This window comes from Convolutriloba macropyga, chromosome 3 (assembly GCF_964194025.1).
Source record: "Convolutriloba macropyga chromosome 3, txConMacr16.3, whole genome shotgun sequence".
NCBI classification, from domain to species: domain Eukaryota; kingdom Metazoa; phylum Xenacoelomorpha; order Acoela; family Convolutidae; genus Convolutriloba; species Convolutriloba macropyga.
Window position 1 is genome coordinate 79,872,899 of NC_134470.1, and position 23,752 is coordinate 79,896,650.

A 23,752-nucleotide genomic window follows, 5' to 3' on the forward strand; every position below is an offset into this window, starting at 1 on the left:
GTAACAAAAAAATGACAAATGTAAATTATGAAATAGAACTTGTTTCAAACAAAACTGTCAAAAAAGTTGCTCATAGAAACCATCTAATTGAGTACTTCCCAATCGAAAACGCAATTTCAGAATTAGTTGTTGACTATGGTTTAAGGAATGAAAACTTCCAACCGTTCTACGAAATTTTAATGAATAAACAAGTTGAAAAACTTAATAAGCCAGTAGATAAATTTTGTTTTCAACAACCCTTCACTGAAACTGAATTTTTCCCAGTAGACAATTTTACAAGTGATACGGATGCATTACAAGTGATACATACAAAATGAAAATAATCATGAGAAAACACTTGAAGATAACAATACCACAATAACAAAACCTGACTCAGGATTTCAAGAAGGTTTTTCGACTACGTTTGTAGACAACACACAAACACCTGATAACCGTAGTCGTAGAACTAGAAGTTCTACCCTATATCCCGAAACACGTATTCGTTTTGCAGATCCACCTGACATTAGAGTCAGCCGTGTTAGAACCCAAACCCGTGTACAATCACCCGAAGCAAACCCAACTCCCTCGGATGATCAACGTTCATCTCGAATCGATCGTCGAATTTCGGGACGATTGAAAAAACTTACTACTCGCTATCAAGCTGGATTCACTTAAATTTTACTTTATATCTTTACTTTAAAGGTTCAAATTATCGGAAAATTAATTTCCGAGACCTTTTCTCTCTCCTTTTTCCAGACTTACTCTTAGCTTTCTGACAGTAAACAAACCAAAAACTCAGTCAATCACTAATTAAATAACGTTATTATGAAAAACAATAACTTCTCTTCTATATCTTTAACTGTTTTGTTTGTCTTTATTGTTGTATCTTTTTGTAGACCCTCGGTTAGGAATGAGTTGGATGACATTTCCCCTACGTTAAAAGTTGTTCATTATGACTGCTCAAAAATGAAAAAAAGCAAAATGTACGCTTTAAATCAAGTAGCTCAATGCAACATTAAACCGGAAAATATTAAAGTTGCACCTGCAACGGTGACACTATATCAAAGATCATACAGAACAAAAGTAGAGGCAGTAATGTGTCGAGTAAAATCGCAAGCTTTAAGATGGCACTGTGGATTTTTATCGCACTCTTTTTTAGCATATGACCAAATTTCTCTTACAACTGCCGTCATAGTAACGCCAGAAGAATGCAGACGTGCAAACAAAACAGGAAAAATTGCAATAACAGAGTACGATAGAACTTATAAGTTAGACATTTCAAACGAAGTTTTAAAACACCAATACACACACGGTGGTCTGAATGAGGACGACCACTTAGAAGATAAAACAGATTGCTCTTCGTCAGGAGAAGTAAAACATTTTTCCTTTGAAACACAAATGCAAAGAGTTGAACTCGAAGTTGATCAGGAAACAAAATCAGTTTTTACCCCTTTAGGATTAAAACTTCAATGCGAACTTAAGGAAGGAGGTTGTGAAACAACCTCACTAGACCCCTTCGCTTACTCATGGGATGTGCCAGAAAATTGCATTGTTACAAAACGTTTCAAGTCGCAAAAATGATAAAATTCACCAACGAACCAGATCCACCACAATACTACATCATAAGTACGCACGACATGCAAAGTGACGTTTATCGTTTGCAAAACAACTTGAAAATAGACAACACACGAGACATAAAACTGAGGATAAAAAATGAAAGAAATTTTATTTGTGGAAAGCCTACTCCTTTGTTTATAACAAACTTTGATGATTTATTTGTTTCTTTTACAGGCGGATTTGATATGAATACGGGAAAAACCGTAATTTCGAACAATAGTGTTAATTATTACAAAATGCAGGTCGGCACCGACAAAATAAGGGTGAACGGTTTTTACGAGACACCTAAAAACGAGCTAGTTGGTAGCCAACATTTTGGAAATCATAAAAAAATTTTGAAAACGTTGGAAAAGACACTATCGATTATGATGCTCATATGCGTATTAAAATTAATTTCATGATGTATGAGGTCTATCGTGATTTGGAACAGTCTGACTTCCTTATTTTACAAAATATGTGCGAGCTCAGACGCACTCAAATCCAAATGATCAATGCCTTGTCTTACGAAAACAATAGATTGGCCGGATAAATGTTAACCGGAAATCGTTCAATGTTCTTAGAAATTGAAGGTGTTATAGGTTTTCTATATCCGTGTCCAATGAAAATTTCACCGCTTGAAGTACTTGATCGCTGTTACGACCGTATTCCGATCTTTTATGACGGAAAAACTATGTTTGTTAATCCTATTACGCGCCAAACATTTCCATTTGCAAATGAAATAGACTGTACAGATACTTTCAAAAATTTGTTTCAACTTGATTTAGATAATAATAATTCTTGGTATCAGTTGATGCCGGCGCCAGTTCCTTTTAAACCGCCCGCTGTTTTTGCTCCCCAACAAATTGGTTATATTCCAAAAATCCCAGACTATGATTCTCCTCGTGCAGGTATTTACACTAAACCAGTTGAAAGTTTTTTGGAGAACAATTTTACACAAATATGCATCTAATTCAGTTTTGAAAAAGATTTCTCGAACAGTGCTTCAAAACGCACATGTAGACAATAGTCAAAGCGATATCTATTGCGCCGCACGCCTCAATAATTGACTATACTTAGATTCTATGTTGTCACCATCTTTTTTCCTTGATCACTTTTGGAGTACTTTTGGAGAAATTGGCTATTACATAGAAAGAGTCGGAATTTTATTTGCATGTTTCATGTTGATCAAGTTCTTGATCGATGTCGTAATTTTTATTTTAAGAGCTTTCGAGATACAAAAACTTTCGAAAAACACTATTGGATTTTGGAAAACATTACTAGGAGCCTCGTACAATTTGTTTCTACTTTCCATTGTAACATCAATTTATCAAACACCTAAAGATGATGAAAACTCTTATAACATTACAAACAATGAACCAAATAGAAGTCGATACCTCAAGCATACACCAGATCATAACATCTATCACGACAACAGTCAAATTGAATTGTCACCACTCACTGCCCCTGAAATGGCATCACCGCTTATGCCAGAAATACCACATCTTTACCCTAAAGTTCCTACTGAGCAAGAAGTAAATGCAATTGCTCCCCCATAATTCAGTCATCCAATTTGTCTTTTTATACTTAATCACACTTAATCAACTCTTATTAGTCTAACCTAACTGTTTCAGCATTATGATCTGAGATGCAAAACTTTAATGATCTTTTTGTATCCGAGTACCATAAAGTTTTATTTATTAATTTTCACGAGTTTTATGGACATATATATTACTCTTTTACACCTGCTTATGAAAATTTAGTGCATTTAAAAATTAGCGCACCAAAATTTTCCGACCTAGTAGACATATTAATTTATTCAGACCACGAAAAATTTTATACTCTTAAGGAATTTTTACTTGATTGTGAATATGGTCTACTCGATTTAGGAAGCAACATCCACTTTCTTTTTATAAAATGATGCACCTCGATTTTCAAAAGTCCCTTCGGGAACTAATTATTTTATTTGCTATTTTATACGTTTTAACAAATTTTGCCTTATTTCTTAAACATTTAAGAGAACCAAACGTATTCACGGTTCATTGCAAACACTTCGAGATCCGTCAGCACGAGAATAACGTTTTGGAATGTACCTTTACTACCAAGGCAGTTTAGTAAGACCCTATCAGATTAACCGATCTTTTACTATCCATTTTCCCTATCAAGTAACCCCCACTCTAGAAGTTTTGTTTGATTTTGTAGACTCTTGGGACGAAGGTTCGATAACAATACCAGCTTTTTCCCCTTATTGGAACTTTTTTTGATGCTTTCAAAGCAAAATTTAGATCAGATCCCCATTGACATCTCAACTGGTAATGATTAAAATACAGAATAGATCCCTTACCCTTAAACTGAATAACATAAAATATATTATCCTTGGATTATCCACCACCCATAACTCCTTCATAATTTACATTCGACAACCCCACAGCATTTTAAATCACTATCTAACTTTAAAAATTAGTCACCCCCAGATACTCGAAATAGCCCTATTCTTATCCTTTTATTCTAACGCCGAATTAACAATTAATTATCCTATTTCCTTATTTTAAATCATGTTTTTCCTTTTAAACCAAGAAATAGTTGAAATTTGTAGTTTCGTGAAAACCTTCGAAACTGAAACTCCCCTTCAAGCATTTATTATAGTAAACGTGAAGAACGTCAAAACCCAGAAAAAATCAACCCTCTCAGTCTACCCCACTTCAGTTTACTGGAATTATTTTTTTTACCTCCTCGAAAACGAGTCCAAATGTGCTAGAAATATCTCAACAGAAACCAATAAATTAATATAATTATGATCTTTCACTTAAACCAGCATTTAGTCAGAATAACTGACATTAAACGTTCCTTTACAGAGACTGATAACTATACCTCCACTTCCTTAAAATATTATTATGTTAACATTGATATCCAACAAAGTTTAACGAAAACCCTAACTCCCCTTTCACCCCATTGGAATTTCTTTTTGAAAATCGAAAAATCGCTATTATTGAAATTAGATCAATTAAATCCCCCAAAAACTTCAATAACGAAACTATTTATCCATCTTGAGGTTTTTAAAATGGGAAATTGTTTATCCTTCAGAATAGTTTTTCACCTCCAGAACTCATCACGCCCACCTATTGTCGAATATCGTGATGAATGTCCCATTTGTTTAAGAATCACTTCATGCTGGAAAAAATTGCACCCTTCCGACGGAGACCAACCCCATCATCTAGTTTGCACTGATTGCAGAACTAACCTACTCAAACACTCCTCCCAACCAAACTGCCCTCTTTGCCTCCGCCACATTTATACGCTATCCCTTAGTTTTTATTACCGATGTTTTTGCTGCAACCAAATAAAGAAATATGTCACCTCCTCCACTCACCCGCACATAAAATGTCACCAGAACCTTGGACATTTTGTGTGTAATCCCTGTGCCCAAGAGAAACATAATTGCCCCATTTGTTTGAATATCAACCCCCACGACGTTTGGTCGGAAAATTCCTAAACAATGCACCCCATTTACTTCCCAATCCTTATACTTCTCTCCTTCGTCATCAACCCCTCTCTGTTGGCCTCCTCATAGAAGTCCTCCTCCTTCTCCTCATCTAACGACCCTCCATCACCAGGGCGGTTCTTAGAGGTCGACACCCCCACTGTTGACACCCCTCACTATTGCCCCCACCCCCCCACAGCGCGGTTGCCCCCAACCCACTGTTGCCCACCCCCTCCCTCCCCATCGACCCCCCTCTCCCCCGGTGCAATCTCTCCCCCCCCCCCCCCCCTCCCCAGTGGATACTGACGAACAACCGATCACTAAAAACACGAAATTTTAAAATTTTATACTAACTTTCGCATTTTTTTTCAAGCTTTTTGAAATTTATTTGCAATTATTTTGTTTTTCAGCCCTAGATGTCAAGGAACCTTCTCTTAGGTTTTATAACAAGTTACTGCATTGTTTTTAGTGGTAGTGGAATGGTTTTAACGTCACGAATTTTAGCATTTTTTTTGACAAAACGTGCAAATTTTTTTATTTTTTAATTTTTTTCATTATTTACGACTTTCCAAACGCAGGAGACAGAAAACCTCCTTAAAAGTTTGATAATAAGGTATAAGAATTTTTTTTCATTTGCCATGGATTAACTTTCATTTTTCTAATTAGACAAATTTTAGCAATTTTTCTGAAAAATTTTGCATTTTTTTCAAGTTTTTTGAAAATTTTTGTAGGTTTTCAGGTTTCCCCAGCCTCAAGAGCCAAGTAACCTCCACTGGGGTTTGAAAATAGGTTACTGCTTAGTTTCTAAATGTAATGGAATGTTTTTCAAGATTTTAACACCAGGAATTTTAGCATTTTTTTAAACAAAACTTGCAATTTTTTTTAATTGCTTTGACATTTATTGTCCTTATTTATGTTCTTCAGCCTAACAGAAAATCTCCGTTTGATAATAGGTTACTAGCAAATGTTTTGTTGGTCATAGGTTAGCTTTCAACTTTTATCATTAAAAATTTTAGCAGTTTTTTATGCAATTTGCAATTTATTTCAAGTTTTTTTTGACATTTTTTGTCATTTTTTAGGTTTACCAGCCTCAATAGCCTCATAACCTGCTATAGTGTTTGATCATTGGTTACTGCATAGCTTCTACATGTAATGTGTTTCATTATTAGCAATTAAATTAGCAAATACTATTAGCAATTTTGAAAAAAATACTTGCAATTTGTTCAAGTTTTTTTAATCTTTATCATTAGTATTTTATCATTTATTCCTGCACCAGGGTCCTTGGGACCTCCTCCATGGTTTGATGATAAGCTGTCTCACAGTTTCTTGAGTTAATGGAATGGTTATCAATATTTTTGTTACTCCAGCTCTACCAATTTTTGAGAAAAATCTAATTTTTTTCAAATTTTTGGAAAATTATTTTCATGGTCCCAGTTTTTGGATCTTTATGAGCCAGTGAAATTGTTTAAAGCTTGAAATTGGGATACTGAATAGTCTCTTTAGACCATAAATTGGTTTTGAAGATTTTAATATCTTGAATTTTAGCAATAGTTTGTTAAAATTTGCTTTTGTTTTCAAATTTTTTGAATATTTTTGTCCTTTTATGAGTTTAACGATCATTACTGGCCAACGAAACTTTTCAAGTCTTGCAGATGGGTTACTTCACGTAATTCCAGAAACAAAAAAATAGTTTTGAACATTTTCAATGCGAAATCTGGAAGATTTTCTGTTGAAGTTTGCAATATTTTACAAATTTAAATTTCAGCTTTTTATTTGATTGATTTACTAACAAGGCTAGAAGACTAAAAGTTGCAGAGTTGAATCAAGATAAAGCTAGCCTCACTAATCCGTGGCTAACTACTGACGAAACCAACGGCTCGCCGGTCGTTTGGGAGAAATTCGCCCGACGTTAGTCGGTTATCTTATTTATGTTATATATATGTTAAACTGATTAGAGGTGATGACTGTTGATGGAAATTTCTAATTACTGACCTTTTCGGTCCAACGTTTTTGATTCATATTTTTTATCGCTCATAGACTTTTTGTTACTCTTGTCCTCATTTGTTTCAGATAGACTTATAAGATCATGTGATTTCGAGAGAAATATAGTAGTCCCATAAAGTTGCAACGCTATCGAACGTTTCAAAACTTCAAATATATATCATTGAGATCTGCTTCTTGTTGTTAATTTTAACTTCGAGAGTGTTTCGGACGTTCGCTTGCGTTGCAACTTATGGGACTAACTATAGTCAGTCCCATAAAGTTGCAACGCCATCGAACGTTTCAAAGGTCAAAGTTCAAATTTGAAACATGCAGATATCTAGCAAAACACTGTCCATTTGCGTGCCCCGAGATTTCCGAACGTTCGCTTGCGTTGCAACTTTATGGGACTTACTATAGTCTGTCCCTAAAAGTTGAAATAAGCGAACGTTCGAAAAACACCAAGAACATTCAATTGAGCATCAGTGTGCTCATTTGAATGTCAACGTTTTCACCATCAAGTTTTCATTCATAAATTTTTTCCTATATGGTTTAAATTTGAACTTTGACCTTTGAACTCTAACCCGGGGCTTTTGAAACGTTCGCTCATTTCAACTTTATGGGACACGCTATATATAGACAGTTGATTATATAGCGTGTCCCATAAAGTTAAAATAAGCGAACGTTTTAAAAGCCACAGTTTTGAGTTCAAAGTTAAGAACTTGATGAAGAAAAACTTGATGAATGAAAGCCTAATGGAAAAAAATGGTGACATTCAAATGACCACATTGATGCCCACTTGCACGTTTTTGGCGTTTTTCGAACGTTCGCTTATTTCGGGACAGACTGTAGTATAGTAAGTCCCATAAAGTTGCAATGCAAGCGAACGTTCGAAGAGCTTGGGCATGCAAATGGACAGTGTTTTGCTAGATGTCTACATGTTTCAAAAGTGTGAACTTTGACCTTTGAAACGTCCGATAGCGTTGCAACTTTATAGGACTGACTATATCTGGCTGTGAAGCGATCGATATTGTCGAGTGAACTGTTGATCTGAGGAACATAAATGGACTCTTGTGATTCTGATTTGTATGTTTACAATGCTCCAATTGTGGAAGAAGATGAAATTCGATCGCATTTAAAAAGTAGCGTGCATTTGAGAACATGTTAGAAGTCTGTTCAATTCTGTGAAATAGATCGTCAGAATTTTTTCTGAAAAGTTAAATTATAATTAACAATTGTCAAGTTTCTTGAGAATTTCAATGCAATTGTCAGAAATTTAATAGTAATTAGGACGAAGCCTATTTTTGAACTATAATTTCTTCATCACTAGCAATGAAAGCTAAAAGGATTTTTCAGCAAAGGCTCTTTGTAGATATTTTTTAAAAATTTAATCAATTCAATTCAATTTTAAGTCGAACCCCATATTTTCAAGTAGAAATGAGGATTTTTTAAGTTTAGTTATAGTTAATATCAAATGCACGTTGCTCTTTTTGGAAAGATATTTACGACATTGAAGCTAAATCTGTGAAAAGACTAATCGGATATGACAGTGCCAATTTTCTGGTCAGCGACGCCAGAGGTCAAAAGATGCTTTTCAAAGTACTGGCTTGTACAAATCCGGAAGAAATCGCGGAGTTTTTGCATCATCAGATTGACATGATGAAGTACTTAGCCACACAAGTGCCAGAAGGTCTAATCCAGGGTATAGTAACACCCATGCCAGAGTCCAAAACCCCGTCATCATCCGTCATATCAATTAAAGTCAGGTGTAAGAAATATCCGGATTGGTGTGATAGTAACTGCTATCACAATGCGGTTGTGGTGCGGTACGTTCCAGGTGAAGTGATGACTAACTTTTCGCCTTTTTCAACCCGGTTGCTCGAAAGTGTGGGTGAGAAGTTTGGCATTTTATCTAAAGCCTTGCAGACTTACAAAAATGAAGTTGTATGGAATCGGACTGAAGGAAAATGGGACCCGAAGAACGTGTTGAAATGTGAGAAATTTTTGATTGGCTTAGCCGGAGTTTCGGACGAACGGATGAAGCTTTGTCAAGATTTTTTTGAGAGGTACTCAAAAGAGACGTTGCCGTTTATTGAGGGTAACTGCAGGCGAGGTCTGATTCACTCAGATGGAAACCCGAACAACATTCTGGTTAGAACTGAAAGGTGAACGTTTTTCTCTATTTTTTTGGTTTATGTACAAGATTAAATGGTTATCCGTTTTTGCTAAGAAACAAAAAAGGTGTCACTAAAAACGTGTAACTAAATCTTGACTGTAGAATGTTCAGTGGAGAGATATCTGTGGTTATATTATTGCAAAATGAAAAATTGATGTAAAAGAAATAATTTTGATGTTTGATTTTTGTCAAAAATGATGCTCTAGAAACTGAATACTTTGATTAGGCCTCTCAATTTTATAAAGGGAATTATGAACAATTTTGTCAAAACTGAAAACCAAAGATTTTCGACAAAACTTTCAAGACCTGATGCTTTTACATTGGTATTGGTGGCAACAGGCATAGCACAGTCATAGCAAATTTTTTGTAATATTCTGGAGATAAAATAAATACTGAATTTGTTTCGGAACCCGATCGAGAAAAATTTGCAAGTATATATGCAGCAAAATATCAGAATTCTAGTTTTTAACATCAAAGAAGCTTGATAATCCTTTTTGTTAGTCATGATATCAGATACCAGAGTTATACAAGCAAAATCAAATTAATTGAAAATAGTTCTATTTGTTTAATAGCCGCACAGCGATAGCTGAGGCTATTATTGGCCTTTCTCTTGGTTTTTTACAATTCAAAGAGTTTGAATTGTATTGGGGCGCTGTCTTTTTAAAAGATCTGTTCACACATTTTCATGATTCTTGAAGTCAAATTGGAGTTGTAATTTTGGTCACGCCGAACGCGGAAGTGGAGCGAAAAAGTGAGTGGTTTTGAGGCGTGAAATTTCGTTGCTCTAGTTTCACAGCAGTGTGAGAAAACTGTGTTTGAACGAAAATTCGAGTTCGCTTTCTCGAATGCGGCAAATTTCACGTTGATGTTTACTGTGTTTTAAATTTGTTAGATTGGATTTTTTCTAAATGGTTTTCCCAATCCATTCATCGTTCATTTTCGGCCTAGTTTTTGTTTGAACCAAATTTCAATTTATCGCTATTGGTTTTTTGTTCACATGCGGCGTTTCGACATGATTTTCTGATTTTTTAATTTCGATCTGATTTTTTTTAGAAATCGTTTTCCCAATTCACTAATAGTCCCTTCTAACTTTTTGTGTTGTCAATGGAAATTTTTTGAATTGTACGTCAGGACTTGTCCTGCTATGTTTTTTTTTATTTCGTCAAGATTTTTGTTACGACCATATGACATCACAATCACTTCAAATCTGCTTTTTGTTCATTCCTTCATGCAATTGCAACTGTATTGCGTGCGTGAATTCACTTTTCACTCAAAGTGGAGCAAGTTTTTTGTTCATTTGCGTGATTAAATTTGTGGTCACACGTGACTAACATCACTCTCAAAAACGACTTCCTCACACTGAAATTGACCTTTACTTTTATTCAAAGAGATAAGCTCACGCGAGTGTATATCACTCTTATTGAAGGCTATTTAAGAGCAGCTAATAGAAGAAACAATTAGTTAAACAGATCCCTAATCAAAATTTCAATTTCTTTTAATTAAGTCTGTCTTGTTAAATCTTTTTTAGACTGCAGATCAACAAAGCTATTGCGGCTATTTTTTTGGCTATCTGCCAGCTAGGCTAAATAAATGGCTATTCATTAATTTTTGAAAATTGGAATTTTAAAAAATAAATTGCTCGGGAGATTTAAAGAAAAATGACCTTTCTTCATTTATTTGGCCTAAATGACAACTATTCAACTATGGCATATTTTTGCATCTCAAACACTCACATATAAAGTTTAACACACGCGGCATTTACAATATAATGATGCAACGCAACGAAGTTTTAAAGACATTAATGGATAATAACTCCTCGCAAAAAACGAGATCTAACCCTCGACATCTGGCGTAGCATATCTTCTAGAAGCTTATCTTACAATCAATTTTGTTTGTTGCGGTTGCTCTAGAATCTCTGCGGAACTGTTATACCCCAGCCTGGTCCTCGAGATTTACGCTGGCCTGTTGCCTCACTGAATTCTATTGTCTAATGATCTCGTAGAAATAATTAGTCCCTCGGACGTTTATAGGACTACCTTAATTTTGTTCATTGAAGTTAGGAAACTCCTTATTGATAATCTATGTTCAATCTCATGCTATAGTTTGTAAGGCTTACACCCGTAGCTAGTTTTGTTGCTAACTTGCAAGGAAGCTCACTATAGTTTGTAAGGCTTACACCCGTAGCTAGTATTGTTGCTAAGTTGCAAGGAAATTCAACTAAAATAAACTCTAAAGATCTAGCAAAACTTAGAATAAAACACTGAAGTTGATGAAGAATCAATTTTTAGTCTATTCTGAGAGCCAACTGCTCCTGGTAACAGTTTCAAATGGTTCTAAATACAATATGGTTTTACCTATTCAAAAAATTGGGTTGAAGTAAATAATCAGTTAAATATCGTCTATAACATCATTGCTACTAAGTCTTGCTTATCTAGTAAATCTTAAATTACTGAAATATTTGATTTTGTTGAAATAACCAAAGCTGATACGTACGTAACTCTAAATGCCTCAAATGTATGACATTCGACCATAAATAAACACCTAAAGGATCATAGAATGAATAATTTATGAAATTTGGCAATAATTAACAAAATATCAAAAAATTGCCAATTTTGAACCATTTAAGTGCTAATAGCCACACTTGTGGGTCTGATGCGATAAAGATAGTGGGGTCCATGATTAGCTTAGAGGTTACCCTAACCCTGTGTCGTAACCTCCAAGTTTTCTCGAGATTGCAATCATGACTTTCTTGCAACTTTTAACCAATCTCTCCCAAATTCCACCAGAGGGTGGGGCTCCGGGAGGGTTGAACTTCCAAACGATCTGTTTCTGTGCTACGTCACTTTCAATCTTAGCTTTGTCCCATTCGTCCTGGAATGCCTTCAGTTTCTTGGCTGCTGCAACGAAATTTGTGCAGTTGTCGCTAATGATGGTACTTGGGTAGCCACGTCTAGCAAAGAAATTTGTCAACTGCAGCTAGACATGACTCGGTGTCCAACGGGAAAACATGTTCATCAAGTCGTTCTCGGTATAGGTCCGACATCGCTGGGTGGATTGGGTTGGCGTTCCTGTGTCTGCATTTGATACATGCCGACTTAATTTTTCTTAATGCGTTTCGCAATCCAACAATCCAGATTTCTTGAATGTTTCCCACATATTCTGTACCCTCATGTAGGTTGTCGCGATGTGCTTTCTCCAACAGAAGTTGTGCAACTGGATGCTTGGCTGTTAATAATTTTGTATGCTTGGAAATGTAATCGAGATTTGAATGTTTCAGTTGGCCTTTCACTCTAATTGTTCCATCACTCTATGGAGGGTGACAGTTTAGCAATGTTCAGTGTTTTTGAGATTTATTTGCTGTTTGCTATTGACTTTGAAACATTCGCGAAGCTTTCGTTTTGAACAAATCAGAACAATTTTTGCTTCGCTTGATGGAGTTCGTCTGCTTTGAAGGGTCCGTCCAGAAAAGAATGTGTAAGAAAGTGAGAAAAGAAAGTCAGAAACAAAAGTGAGAAAAGAAGGTGAGAAAGAAAATGAGAACAGAAAATGAAAACAAAGTGGGAGAAAGGTAGAAAAGAAATTGAGAAAAAAAAACTGGGAAAAGAAAGTGAGAATTATGAGTCAAGAAAATGAGAAAGGGAAGCAATTACAGAATATGACAAGGAATTGAGGAAAGAAATTGACAAAAAAAAGTGAAAATAAAGTGAGAAACGAAAGTGAGAAAGGAAAAGTAGAAAAGAAAGTAGAAAACAAAAAACTGGGAAAAGTGAGAGAGGTATGAGAAAAGAAAGTGAGAAGGGGAAGCGATTACAGAAAGTGAGAATTTGAGAAAGGAGTGAAAAGAAAGTGAAAGGAAAGGTAGAAAAAGTTGAAAAAAAACAAAAGAAACTGGGAAAAGAAAGTGAGATATATATGAGAAAGGAAAGTGAGAAGGGGAAGCGATTACTGAAAGTAAGAAATTGAGGAAAGAATTTGAGAGAAGAAAGAAAAGAAAGTGAGAAAGAAAAGGTAGAAAAGAAAGAGAAAAAATGAAAGAAACTGGGAAACAGCGAGAGAAGTATGAGAAAGTGAAAGGGAAGCGATTGCAGAGAGTGAGAAATTGAGGAAAATAATTGAGAAAAGAAAGTGAAGAGAGGAAAGCCAAGAGAAGAAAGTGAGAAACAAAAGTGAAAAAGTGAGCAAAGAAAACGAAAAAAGAGAGAAAACAATGTGACAGAAGAAAGTGAGAAAGGTAGAAAAGAAAGTGAGAGAAAAGTGATAGAAACAGAAAAGAAATTGAGATAGGGAAGCGAGAACAGAAAATCAGATGAGAAATTGAGAAAAGAAGTGAGAAAAGAGATTGAGAAACAAAAGTGAGAAAACATTGTGAGAAAAAGCGAAAAAAGAATGTGTGAAAAGAGCATGAGAAATGAAAAACAGAAAACAAAGTGAGAAATTTGTGGAAGCAAGTGAGGAAAAGAAGCTGGGAAAAGAGTGAGAAAAGTGAAATAACAAAGTGAGAAAAATGAGAAAGGAAAGGTAGAAAAGAGTGAGAGAAACTGAAAGAAAACGAGATCTTTGAGAGAAGTAAGTGCGAAAGGGAGGCGAGAACGAAAAGTGAGTAAAATTGAGAAACGAAAGTGACCAGAGAGATTGATAAACAAAAGTTAGAAATGAAAATGAGAAATCAGTGTGAGAAAAGAGCGAGAAAAAGTGAGAACGTGTATGAAAGGTAGAAAGTGAGAAAAATTGAGAAAATGAGATGCATGAGAAAAAATTGAAAGGGAAATGAGAATAGAAAGTGAAGAGAAAGTGAGGAAAAAATGAGGAAAGAAAGTGAGAAGACAAGAGTGGGAAATCAATGTGAGAAATGAACGTGAGAAAACAAAGCTAGAAAACAAAATGAGAAAAAGAGAAGGTCAAAGAAACTGAAAAAGTCGGAAAGGAAAGTAAAACAAAATCGAGAAAAGACGAGAAAAGAAAGTGAGTAAGTGAGAGAAAGTTAGAAAACAAAGTGAGAAAAGCAAGTGAGAAAAAATAGAAGCAACTGAGAAAAGAAAGTGAGAAGTATGAGAAAAGAGTGAGAAAGTGATGCGATTACAGAAAGTGAGAAGAAATTGAAAGAAATTGAGAAAAGGAAGTGAGAAAAGGTGAGAAAATAAAGCGAGAAAATAAAGCGAGAAAAAAATGAGAAACGAAAGTGAGAAAGGAAAGGTAAAGAAAGTGAGAAAAAATGGAAGAAATGAAAGAAAGTGAGAGAAGTATTATGAGAAAAGGAAGTGAGAATGGGAAGCTGTTACAGAAAGTGAGAAGAAATTGAGGAAAGAACTTGAAAAGAAAGTTAGAAAAGGTGAGAAAATAAAGCGTGAAAAGAAAATGAGAAAAGAAAGTGAGAAAGGAAAGGTAAAGAAAGTGAGAGAAAATGAAAGAATTTGGGAAAAGAAAGTGAGTGAGAGAAGTTTTATGAGAAAAGAAAGTGAGGATGGGAAGCTGTTACAGAAAGTGAGAAGAAATTGAGGAAAGAAGGTGAAAAGAGTGGGAAGTATTAGAAAAAAAGTAAGAATCAGAAGTGAGAAAAGGAAATGAGAAAAGAATATGAGATTGAGAAAAAAATGAGAAAAAATGGAAAATGAGAAAATGGGGAAAGAGAGTGAGAGAAGTATTAGAAAAGAAAGTGGGAATGGGAAGTGATTACAGAAAGTGAGAAATTAAAAAATTGAGAAAAGGAATTAAGAAAAGAAAGTAAGGGAACTGTAAAAAGAAAGTGAGGAAAGAAATTGAGAACAGAAGGGCGGAAATTAGGAAAGAAAGTGAGAAAATAAGAAACTGAGAGAAGAGAACAAACTGAAAACGAAATCGACAAGAGAAAGCGAGGAAACAAAGCGAAGAAACAGAAATTGAGAAAAGAGAAGAAATTTAAAAAAGCGAGACAACAACATGAGAGAAGAAAGTGAGAACAGAAAGTAAAAAAAGTTTTAGAGAAAACAGAAAAGAGAAAGAAAAAGAGAACAGAAAATGAAAAGAAAGTGGGAGAAAGGTAGAAAAGAAATTGAGAAAAAAAAACTGGGGAAAGTGAGATTTATGAGTCAAGAAAATGAGAAAGGGAAGCAATTACAGAATATGACAAGGAATTGAGGAAAGAAATTGACAAAAAAAGTGAAAAAGTGAGAAACAAAAGTGAGAAAGGAAAAGTAGAAAAGAAAGTAGAAAACAAAAAACTGGGAAAAGTGAGAGAGGTATGAGAAAAGAAAGTGAGAAGGGGAAGCGATTACAGAAAGTGAGAATTTGAGAAAGGAGTGAAAAGAAAGTGAAAGGAAAGGTAGAAAAAGTTGAAAAAAAAAAAACAAAAGAAACTGGGAAAAGAAAGTGAGAGATATATGAGAAAGGAAAGTGAGAAGGGGAAGCGATTACTGAAAGTAAGAAATTGAGGAAAGAAATTGAGAGAAGAAAGAAAAGAAAGTGAGAAATAAAAGGTAGAAAAGAAAGAGAAAAAATGAAAGAAACTGGGAAACAGCAAGAAAAGTATGAGAAAATGAAAGGGAAGCAATTGCAGAGAGTGAGAAATTGAGGAAAATAATTGAGAAAACAAAGTGAAGAGAGGAAAGCCAAGAGAAGAAAGTGAGAAACAAAAGTGAAAAAGTGAGCAAAGAAAACGAAAAAAGAGAGAAAACAATGTGACAGAAGAAAGTGAGAAAGGTAGAAAAGAAAGTGAGAGAAAAGTGAAAGAAACAGAAAAGAAAGTGAGATAGGGAAGCGAGAACAGAAAATCAGAAGAGAAATTGAGAAAAGAAGTGAGAAAAGAGATTGAGAAACAAAAGTGAGAACACATTGTGAGAAAAAGCGAAAAAAGAATGTGTGAAAAGAGCATGAGAAATGAAAAACAGAAAACAAAGTGAGAAATTTGTGGAAGCAAGTGAGGAAAAGAAGCTGGGAAAAGAGTGAGAAAAGTGAAATAACAAAGTGAGAAAACTGAGAAAGGAAAGGTAGAAAAGAGTGAGAGAAACTGAAAAAAAAACGAGATCTTTGAGAGAAGTAAGTGCGAAAGGGAGGCGAGAACGAAAAGTGAGTAAAATTGAGAAACGAAAGTGACCAAAGAGATTGATAAACAAAAGTTGGAAAAGAAAATGAGAAATCAGTGTGAGAAAAGAGCGAGAAAAATTGAGAACGTGTAGGAAAGGTAGAAAGTGAGAAAAATTGAGAGAAAATGAGATGCATGAGAAAAAATTGAAAGGGAAATGAGAATAGAAAGTGAGTATGAGAAAAGAGTGAGAAAGTGATGCGATTACAGAAAGTGAGAAGAAATTGAAAGAAATTGAGAAAAGGAAGTGAGAAAAGGTGAGAAAATAAAGCGAGAAAATAAAGCGAGAAAAAAATGAGAAACGAAAGTGAGAAAGGAAAGGTAAAGAAAGTGAGAAAATTGAAAGAATTTGGGAAAAGAAAGTGAGAGAAGTATTATGAGAAAAGGAAGTGAGAATGGGAAGCTGTTACAGAAAGTGAAAAGAAATTGAGGAAAGAACTTTAAAAGAAAGTTAGAAAAGGTGAGAAAATAAAGCGTGAAAAGAAAATGAGAAAAGAAAGTGAGAAAGGAAAGGTAAAGAAAGTGAGAGAAAATGAAAGAATTTGGGAAAAGAAAGTGAGTGAGAGAAGTATTATGATAAAAGAAAGTGAGGATGGGAAGCTGTTACAGAAAGTGAGAAGAAATTGAGGAAAGAAGGTGAAAAGAGTGGGAAATATTTAGAAAAAAAGTAAGAATCAAAAGTGAGAAAAGGAAATGAGAAAAGAATATGAGATAGAGAAAAAAAATGAGAAAAAATGGAAGAAAATGGGAAAAGAGAGTGAGAGAAGTATTAGAAAAGAAAGTGGGAATGGGAAGTGATTACAGAAAGTGAGAAATTAAAAAATTGAGAAAAGGAATTAAGAAAAGAAAGTAAGGGAACTGTAAAAAGAAAGTGAGGAAAGAAATTGAGAACAGAAGGGCGGAAATTAGGAAAGGAAGTGAGAAAGTAAAAAACTGAGAGAAGAGAACAAACTGAAAACGAAATCGACAAGAGAAAGCGAGGAAACAAAGCGAAGAAACAGAAATTGAGAAAAGAGAAGAAATTAAGAAAAGCGAGACAACAACATGAGAGAAGAAAATGAGAACAGAAAGTAAAAAAAGTTTTAGAGAAAACAGAAAGAAAAAGAAACAGAAAGTGAGAAAAAATAGAAGAAACTGAGAAAAGAAAGTGAGAAGTATGAGAAAAGAAAGTGATGCAATTACAGAAACTGAGAAGAAATTAAAAGAAATTGAGAAAGTGAGAAAAGGTGAGAAAAGAAGGTGAGAAAAGGTGAGAAAATAAAGCGAGAAAAAAATGAGAAAAAGTAAGAAAGGAAAGAAAATGAGAAAAATGAAAGAATTTGGGAAAAGCAAGTGAGTGAGAGAAAAATTATGAGAAAAGAAAGTGAGGATGGGAAGCTGTTACAGAACGGGAGAAGAAATTGAGAAAAGAAAGTGAAACGAGTGGGAAGTATTTAGAAAAAAAAGTAAGAATCAAAAGTGAGAAAAGGAAATGAGAAAAGAATATGAGATAGAGAAAAAAATGAGAAAAATTGAAGAAAATGGGAAAAGAGAGTGAGAGAAGTATTAGAAAAGAAAGTAGGAATGGGAAGTGATTACAGAAAGTGAGAAATTAAAAAATTGAGAAAAGGAATTAAGAAAAGAAAGTAAGGGAACTCTAAAAAGAAAGTGAGGAAAGAAATTGAGAACAGAAGGGCGGAAATTAGGAAAGAAAGCGAGAAAATAAGAAACTGAGAGAAGAGAACAAACTGAAAACGAAATCGACAAGAGAAAGCGAGGAAACAAAGCGAAGAAACAGAAATTGAGAAAAGAGAAGAAATTTAAAAAAGCGAGACAACAACATGAGAGAAGAAAGTGAGAACAGAAAGTAAAAAAAGTTTTAGAGAAAACAGAAAATAGAAAGAAAAAAAACAAAGTGAGAAAAAATAGAAGCAACTGAGAAAAGAAAGTGAGAAGTATGAGAAAAAAAAGTGATGCGATTGCAGAAATTGAAAGAAATTGAAAGAAAGTGAGAAAAGGTGAGAAAATAAAGCGAGAAAAAAATGAGAAAAGAAAGTGAGAAAGGAAAGTTAAAGAAAGTGAGCAAAATGAAAGAATTTGGGGAAAAAAGTGAGTGAGAGAAGTATTATGAGAAAAAGTGAGAATGGGAAGCTGTTACAGAAAGTGAGAAATTGAGGAAAGAAATTGAAAAGAAAGTGATAAAAGAAAGTGAAAAGAGTGAGAAATAGAAAAGAAAGTAAGAATCAAAAGTGAGAAAAGAAGGTGAGACAAGGAAATGAGAAAAGAATATAAGAGATAGAAAAAAAATGAGTGAGAAGTATTAGAAAAGAAAGTGAGAAAAGGAATGAATCAACTTCGAAAGGAAACCGGGAAAAAAGAAAAGGTGAAAAACGAAATGCGGAAATAAAGTGAAAACAAATGAAGAGAAATTGAGAAGAGAAAATAAAAAATGCTAAAAAGGAATGAGAAATGAAAGTGAGAAAAACGAGAAAAAAACAAAATGAAAACAAGAAATTTAGAGAAGAAAGTGAGAGGAGGAAGTTAGAAAAGAATGTGAGAAATGAAAACAAAACAGAAGTAATTGAGAACAGAAACTGACAGAAGAAAGTGAAAGCAGGAAGTGAAAAAGGAAAAAAACTAGAAAGTAAGAAAAATTGGGAAACAGAAAAGAGATCAAACTGAAAGAGAAAATGTGAGAAGTTGAGCAAAAACGAGAACAGAAAATGAGATACAGAAAGTAAAAAAGAAACATCGAAAAGCAACAGAAAAGTAGGAGAGAAGAGAGAAAAAGTGAAAAGGTGAAGAAAATGAAAAGAGGAAAGCAAATCAGTCCAGCCATGAAACTTTTCTGATTTTTCTGCTCAAGTGAATCAAAAGCATCAACTACTAAACTGACATCAGAGCGTTAATGCAATTCGTGGACGTGAAAGAGTGTTAAATACATAAAGAACGAAGAAAAACATGCTTAGCGTGCTTAATTCCAATTTTCCAGAGGCTTGAAAACGTTTGTTTTGACCGTATTAGCTCAATTGAAGTCCGTTGATTTTAGTTTTTTGGAAGAATTTCGAAGGTTCAACCAAATGGAATGCTCAGTTGCCAGAAAAAATACAGATCCTAAGTAATAAAATGCAATATCCAAGTTCAGAGTTTCCTGTAGTCAGTCTGAAACTTATAAAAGACTATTGAATGTTCAATTTCTCATTTTGAGCTTTTAAAACGAAAATGTTACTAATAGAACGTACCATTCTAATTGATGCACATAACCACAAATTGCTGTTCAGTTCATTAGTTTTTTTCCCAATTATCCTATTCGTTATGTAACCTCTTTAGTCAATATCCCCTTCATCCTGAAAATCCACAACATCGTTCTCCACTTGACTCTTCTCACTAACGGCCCTTTGTTGCACAGTATCATGTTCCAGTTGTTTGTCCATATGCTGTCCCTTACAATCTCATCATGGTTGATTACTCATTCGACAAAGATAAATATAAACCTTCACGTCTGTCAGCCGTAGACGACGTCCGCTTTTTACAGCAGCCGTTTTCCTTCTCTCGCTTGCCTTCATAATCAGTATTTTCGATTATTTCTCCATCTGCTCTTTTTTGCGATTAACTGACCACGTCATCTCATCTGAAGAAGGTTCCTCAGAACTGCGTTTCTAGGGTCAATATTCAGCGGTATGAAGCTAATAGATTGGCTATTAATTTTCAAGTCTTGCAAACTCTTCTATAGTGGAACGCATCCTTTCCAGGAAACAAAGTGAGAAAACAGAATGAGAAAAGTGAGAAAAAGAATTGAGAAAGCGATTCAACAACATGAGAGGAAAATGAGAACAGAAAGTGAACAAGAGTGAAAGAAGAAAGTTAGAGAAGAAACAGAAAAGAGAAAGAGAACAAAGTGAGAAAAGGAATGAATAAACTTCGAAAGGAAACCGAGAAAAAAGAAAAGGTGAAAAACGAAATGCGGAAATAAAGTGAAAACAAATGAAGAGAAATTGAGAAGAGAAAATGAAAAACTCTAAAAAGGAATATGAGAAATGAAAGTGAGAAAAATGAGAAAAAAAAACAAAATGAAAACAGAAATTTAGAGAAGAAAGTGAGAGGAGGAAGTTAGAAAAGAATGTGAGAAATAAAAACAAAACAGAAGGAATTGAGAACAGAAACTGACAGAAGAAAGTGAAAGCAGAAAGTGAAAAAGGAAAAAAAGCTAGAAAGTAAGAAAAAATGGGAAACTGAGAAAAGAGATCAAACTGAAAGAGAAAATGTGAGAAGTTGAGCAAAAACGAGAACAGAAAATGAGATACAGAAAGTAAAAAAGAAACATTGAAAAGCAACAGAAAAGTAGGAGAGAAGAGAGAAAAGGTGAATAGGTGAAGAAAATGAAAAGAGGAAAGCAAAGCAGTCCAGCCATAAAACTTTGAGATTTTTGTGCTCAAGTGAATCATAAGCATCAACTAATGAACTGACATCAAAGCGTTCATGCAATTGGTAGCCGTGAAAGAGTTTTAAATACTTAAAAAAAAACATGCTTAGCGTGCTTAATTCCAATTTCCCAGAGGGTTAAAACGTTTGTTTTGACCGTATTAGCTCAATTGAAGTCCGATGATTTTAGTTTTTTGGAAGATTCTTGTTGACGATTCAACTAGATGGAATGCTCAGTTGCCAGAAAAAGTGCAGATCCTAACTAATAAAATGCCATACCCAAGTTCAGAGTTTCCGAAGTGTAGTCAGTCTGAAACTTATCAAAGACTATTGATTGTTCATTTTTTCTTTTGAGCTTTTAAAAAAAGGTACTAATGGAACGTACCAACAGATCCTAATTTTCTCCAATTACTCATTCGACAAAGATAAATAAAAATCCTCAAGTCTGTCAACCGTGGACAACGGCAGCTTTTTTGACAGCAGCCGTTTTCCTTCTGGCTTGGCTTCTCAATCAGTTTTTGCGATTGTTTCTGCATCTGCTCTTTTTGCAGTGAACTGACCATGTCATCTCCCAATCTTTTCAAGAAGGTTCCTCAGAAATGTGTTTCCAGGGTCGGTATTCAGCGGTATGAAGCTTATAACACGGCTATTAATTTTCAACAAACTTTTCGAGTCTTGCAAACTCTTCTATAGTGGAACGCATTCTTTCAAACTCGGACAATTATTTATCTCCGAGCCAAGTTTTCTCAACCTTGATGTCATCGGACTCTCTAATTTTGGATTGGGTTACTGTGAAGCTTATTGCCATTTCCATACTTTTTTTTGCAAAAGATGTTTGATCCTTGAATTTTTTGATCTGAGATTTAAAAATCTGCTGCAGAACGGTAACTGGTAGAGTGCTCATGCTATCGGTAACAATGTCAATACCACTTATTTTCAAAATCGGTTTCAGAGACAAAGTTTAAAGGCAGAATAAAAAGAGCAGAGAATGGTACCTGCTTCGACCGGGCACCCCTTCCACTCCCCATGCCTGCAGAAACCACGGCAATGATCTGCATGCAATGGAATAAGCTAATAGTTAGACTTAGCATGCTGATGTACCAGGAAAAATGCAATGAAAATAGCGTACGACTAATGCTACGTCACGAACGTCGAGGACCAAAAACGTTCGAAACCGAAGCGAACGTCTGAGAACCACAAGGGAACGTTCGAAAACTTAGCGAACGTTCGAAGAATGGTCATTTGAATGGCTACTCATTTGATAACGCGCATTAGTTAGTTTTGATTTAAAATTTAGAAAATAGCTGTTTTACCATAATTGGTTGACTGTTATCATTTCTTTTCAGTGCGGACGAAGTGAGTACTATTCTGGACTTTGAGGATGCCTGCAGTTCCTTCATAGTGTTCGAGTGTGGATCTCTACTCATGTACGCCATCTGTTATATGATTAAGGGCGACTACGCCCTAATTGGAGCACACATCATGAAAGGCACAATCAAAGCTACTGTTTCATTTTGTTAACTAGTGGATTGGTGGTTCTCGAAATTTTGTTTACGACTTAAGGCATCTTTTTTAATACGACAATTGTGGGATCCTTTTTGTTTGTGCCAGCCCCCTCACTCAGATTAGTGGGTGCATACTATTTGCTACGTAAAATGATGTTACTGGGGCGGGGGGGGGGGGGTACTGACGGGTACAAAACATAACGGGGGGTACTAGGGAAAAGATCCTAGTTCTGTTGTAAATAACGGCACAAAGCTAAGATCTGTCTGAACCAAGTCCTATTGTATTTCAGCCAATTAAAGGCAAGTTAATGAATGATTTTTAGTTGTTATTGTTTGTTGGTATTGTTTGTAATTTTTAGTTGTTGTTAGTCTCTAAGCGATCTTAACGAAGCTGGAGTACAGTTTGCGCATTTCATTCTCAAAGCACCAATAGTTCCATTTTCTGTATATACCGTTCTTTTTTCTTTTCTGTATTTGATAGTAGACTTTCCATCGTCACAAATATTGTAGCTCCTTTGGTTATTAAATCTAGCCTAAAAAGTTAATGGTATAATCCATTGTTCTGAAATAAACAAAACCGGAACTTAATAACTGCAGCACTAAATTGGCGGTTTTAATTGTAAAGCTGCGCTTGTCATAAACTATTGATCATTTAAGTTGTTTCCTAATATTTTTTTGAAGTTTAATTTTTTATGCAAAAAGTTAAACCATCAACTGAAACAGTATGCGAGTCGCGTGCAGGGTTTTGTAAGCACCAGCCTCTAACTGAGCCAGAATGGACAGTTCTCTTCGACAGCGTCCTCGCCAGAATTATCCAGTCATCTATTTACGGTCTACACGCTGCCAGTCTCAACCCAGAGAACTCAGAGTACATTCTGGAGTCGCAAGAGGAAAGCTGGGCTGTTTTGGAGCTTCTGGCCAGAACTGACCGGAACTCTTTAGTTGCGAAGTGGAAGGAGTTAGTGGTAATCTAGTCAATATAGCCAGATGACTGTTGATTGATCTAATATTTCTTGGAACAGTTAAATTCAATCATTATTGATCAATCATACATGAATTTCTATTTGTATAAGTCAGAAATCAATACGGAAAGTTTAAACTTTTTACAGCGTTTTTCTTCAAGATGACATCAGATATACATTGCAGCTTTGACTTCGATCCAGCAAATGCCCACTGAGATTTTAATTTAGTCAACTTTGGTCGAACTTTATCCGTTCCGTCGCAAGTTAAAAGTGGTTTTTTATTGAAAAGCTCTTGAAAAACGGAGTCGATCTTGTGTAATGTTTTCAATTGCTCTCGAACGAAGTTAAGAAGCAATGGTTAAGAAGCAGTTAAGAAACATGTGTCTATTGATGCAGAATTTTTGCTGGATAGTTCAGACCTTTCGAGTGACTTCAACGCCCTTGACTTTTTGCGTTTTCAATTGGCGGCTTTTTAATAAAAGATAATTGAACCAACATTGAAAATTTCATGGATCCTTGGAGAGTTTCCCTTTTTCTGATATTTTCCCGCTAGACTCTTTTATATTTTGTCATTAGAAACATCTTTCAAACAGGAGGATATCAATTTGATTTCACTGA

General features: G+C 34.9%; 2 protein-coding genes across 3 annotated transcripts in view; both read left to right on the plus strand.

The window, feature by feature from the left end:
• The window catches only part of LOC142336504 (protein SSUH2 homolog), a 611,495-nt gene that overhangs the window by 394,640 nt on the left and 193,103 nt on the right, over positions 1-23,752 (plus strand). The gene's annotated exons all lie outside the window — the stretch shown is intronic.
• Positions 7,143-23,283, plus strand: LOC142337319 (hydroxylysine kinase-like). Of its 2 annotated transcripts, XM_075386516.1 has the most exons (5): positions 7,143-7,161; positions 8,031-8,175; positions 8,532-9,198; positions 22,014-22,156; positions 22,896-23,283. In XM_075386516.1, the coding sequence occupies exons 2-5, from the start codon at positions 8,097-8,099 to the stop codon at positions 23,144-23,146; spliced, it is 1,140 nt and encodes a 379-aa protein (XP_075242631.1). In that variant the 5' UTR covers positions 7,143-7,161; positions 8,031-8,096; the 3' UTR covers positions 23,147-23,283. The 2 variants fall into 2 exon arrangements, with proteins under 2 accessions (XP_075242631.1, XP_075242632.1); XM_075386517.1 differs by lacking the exon at positions 7,143-7,161 and having other exon boundaries at positions 7,991-8,175; positions 22,914-23,283.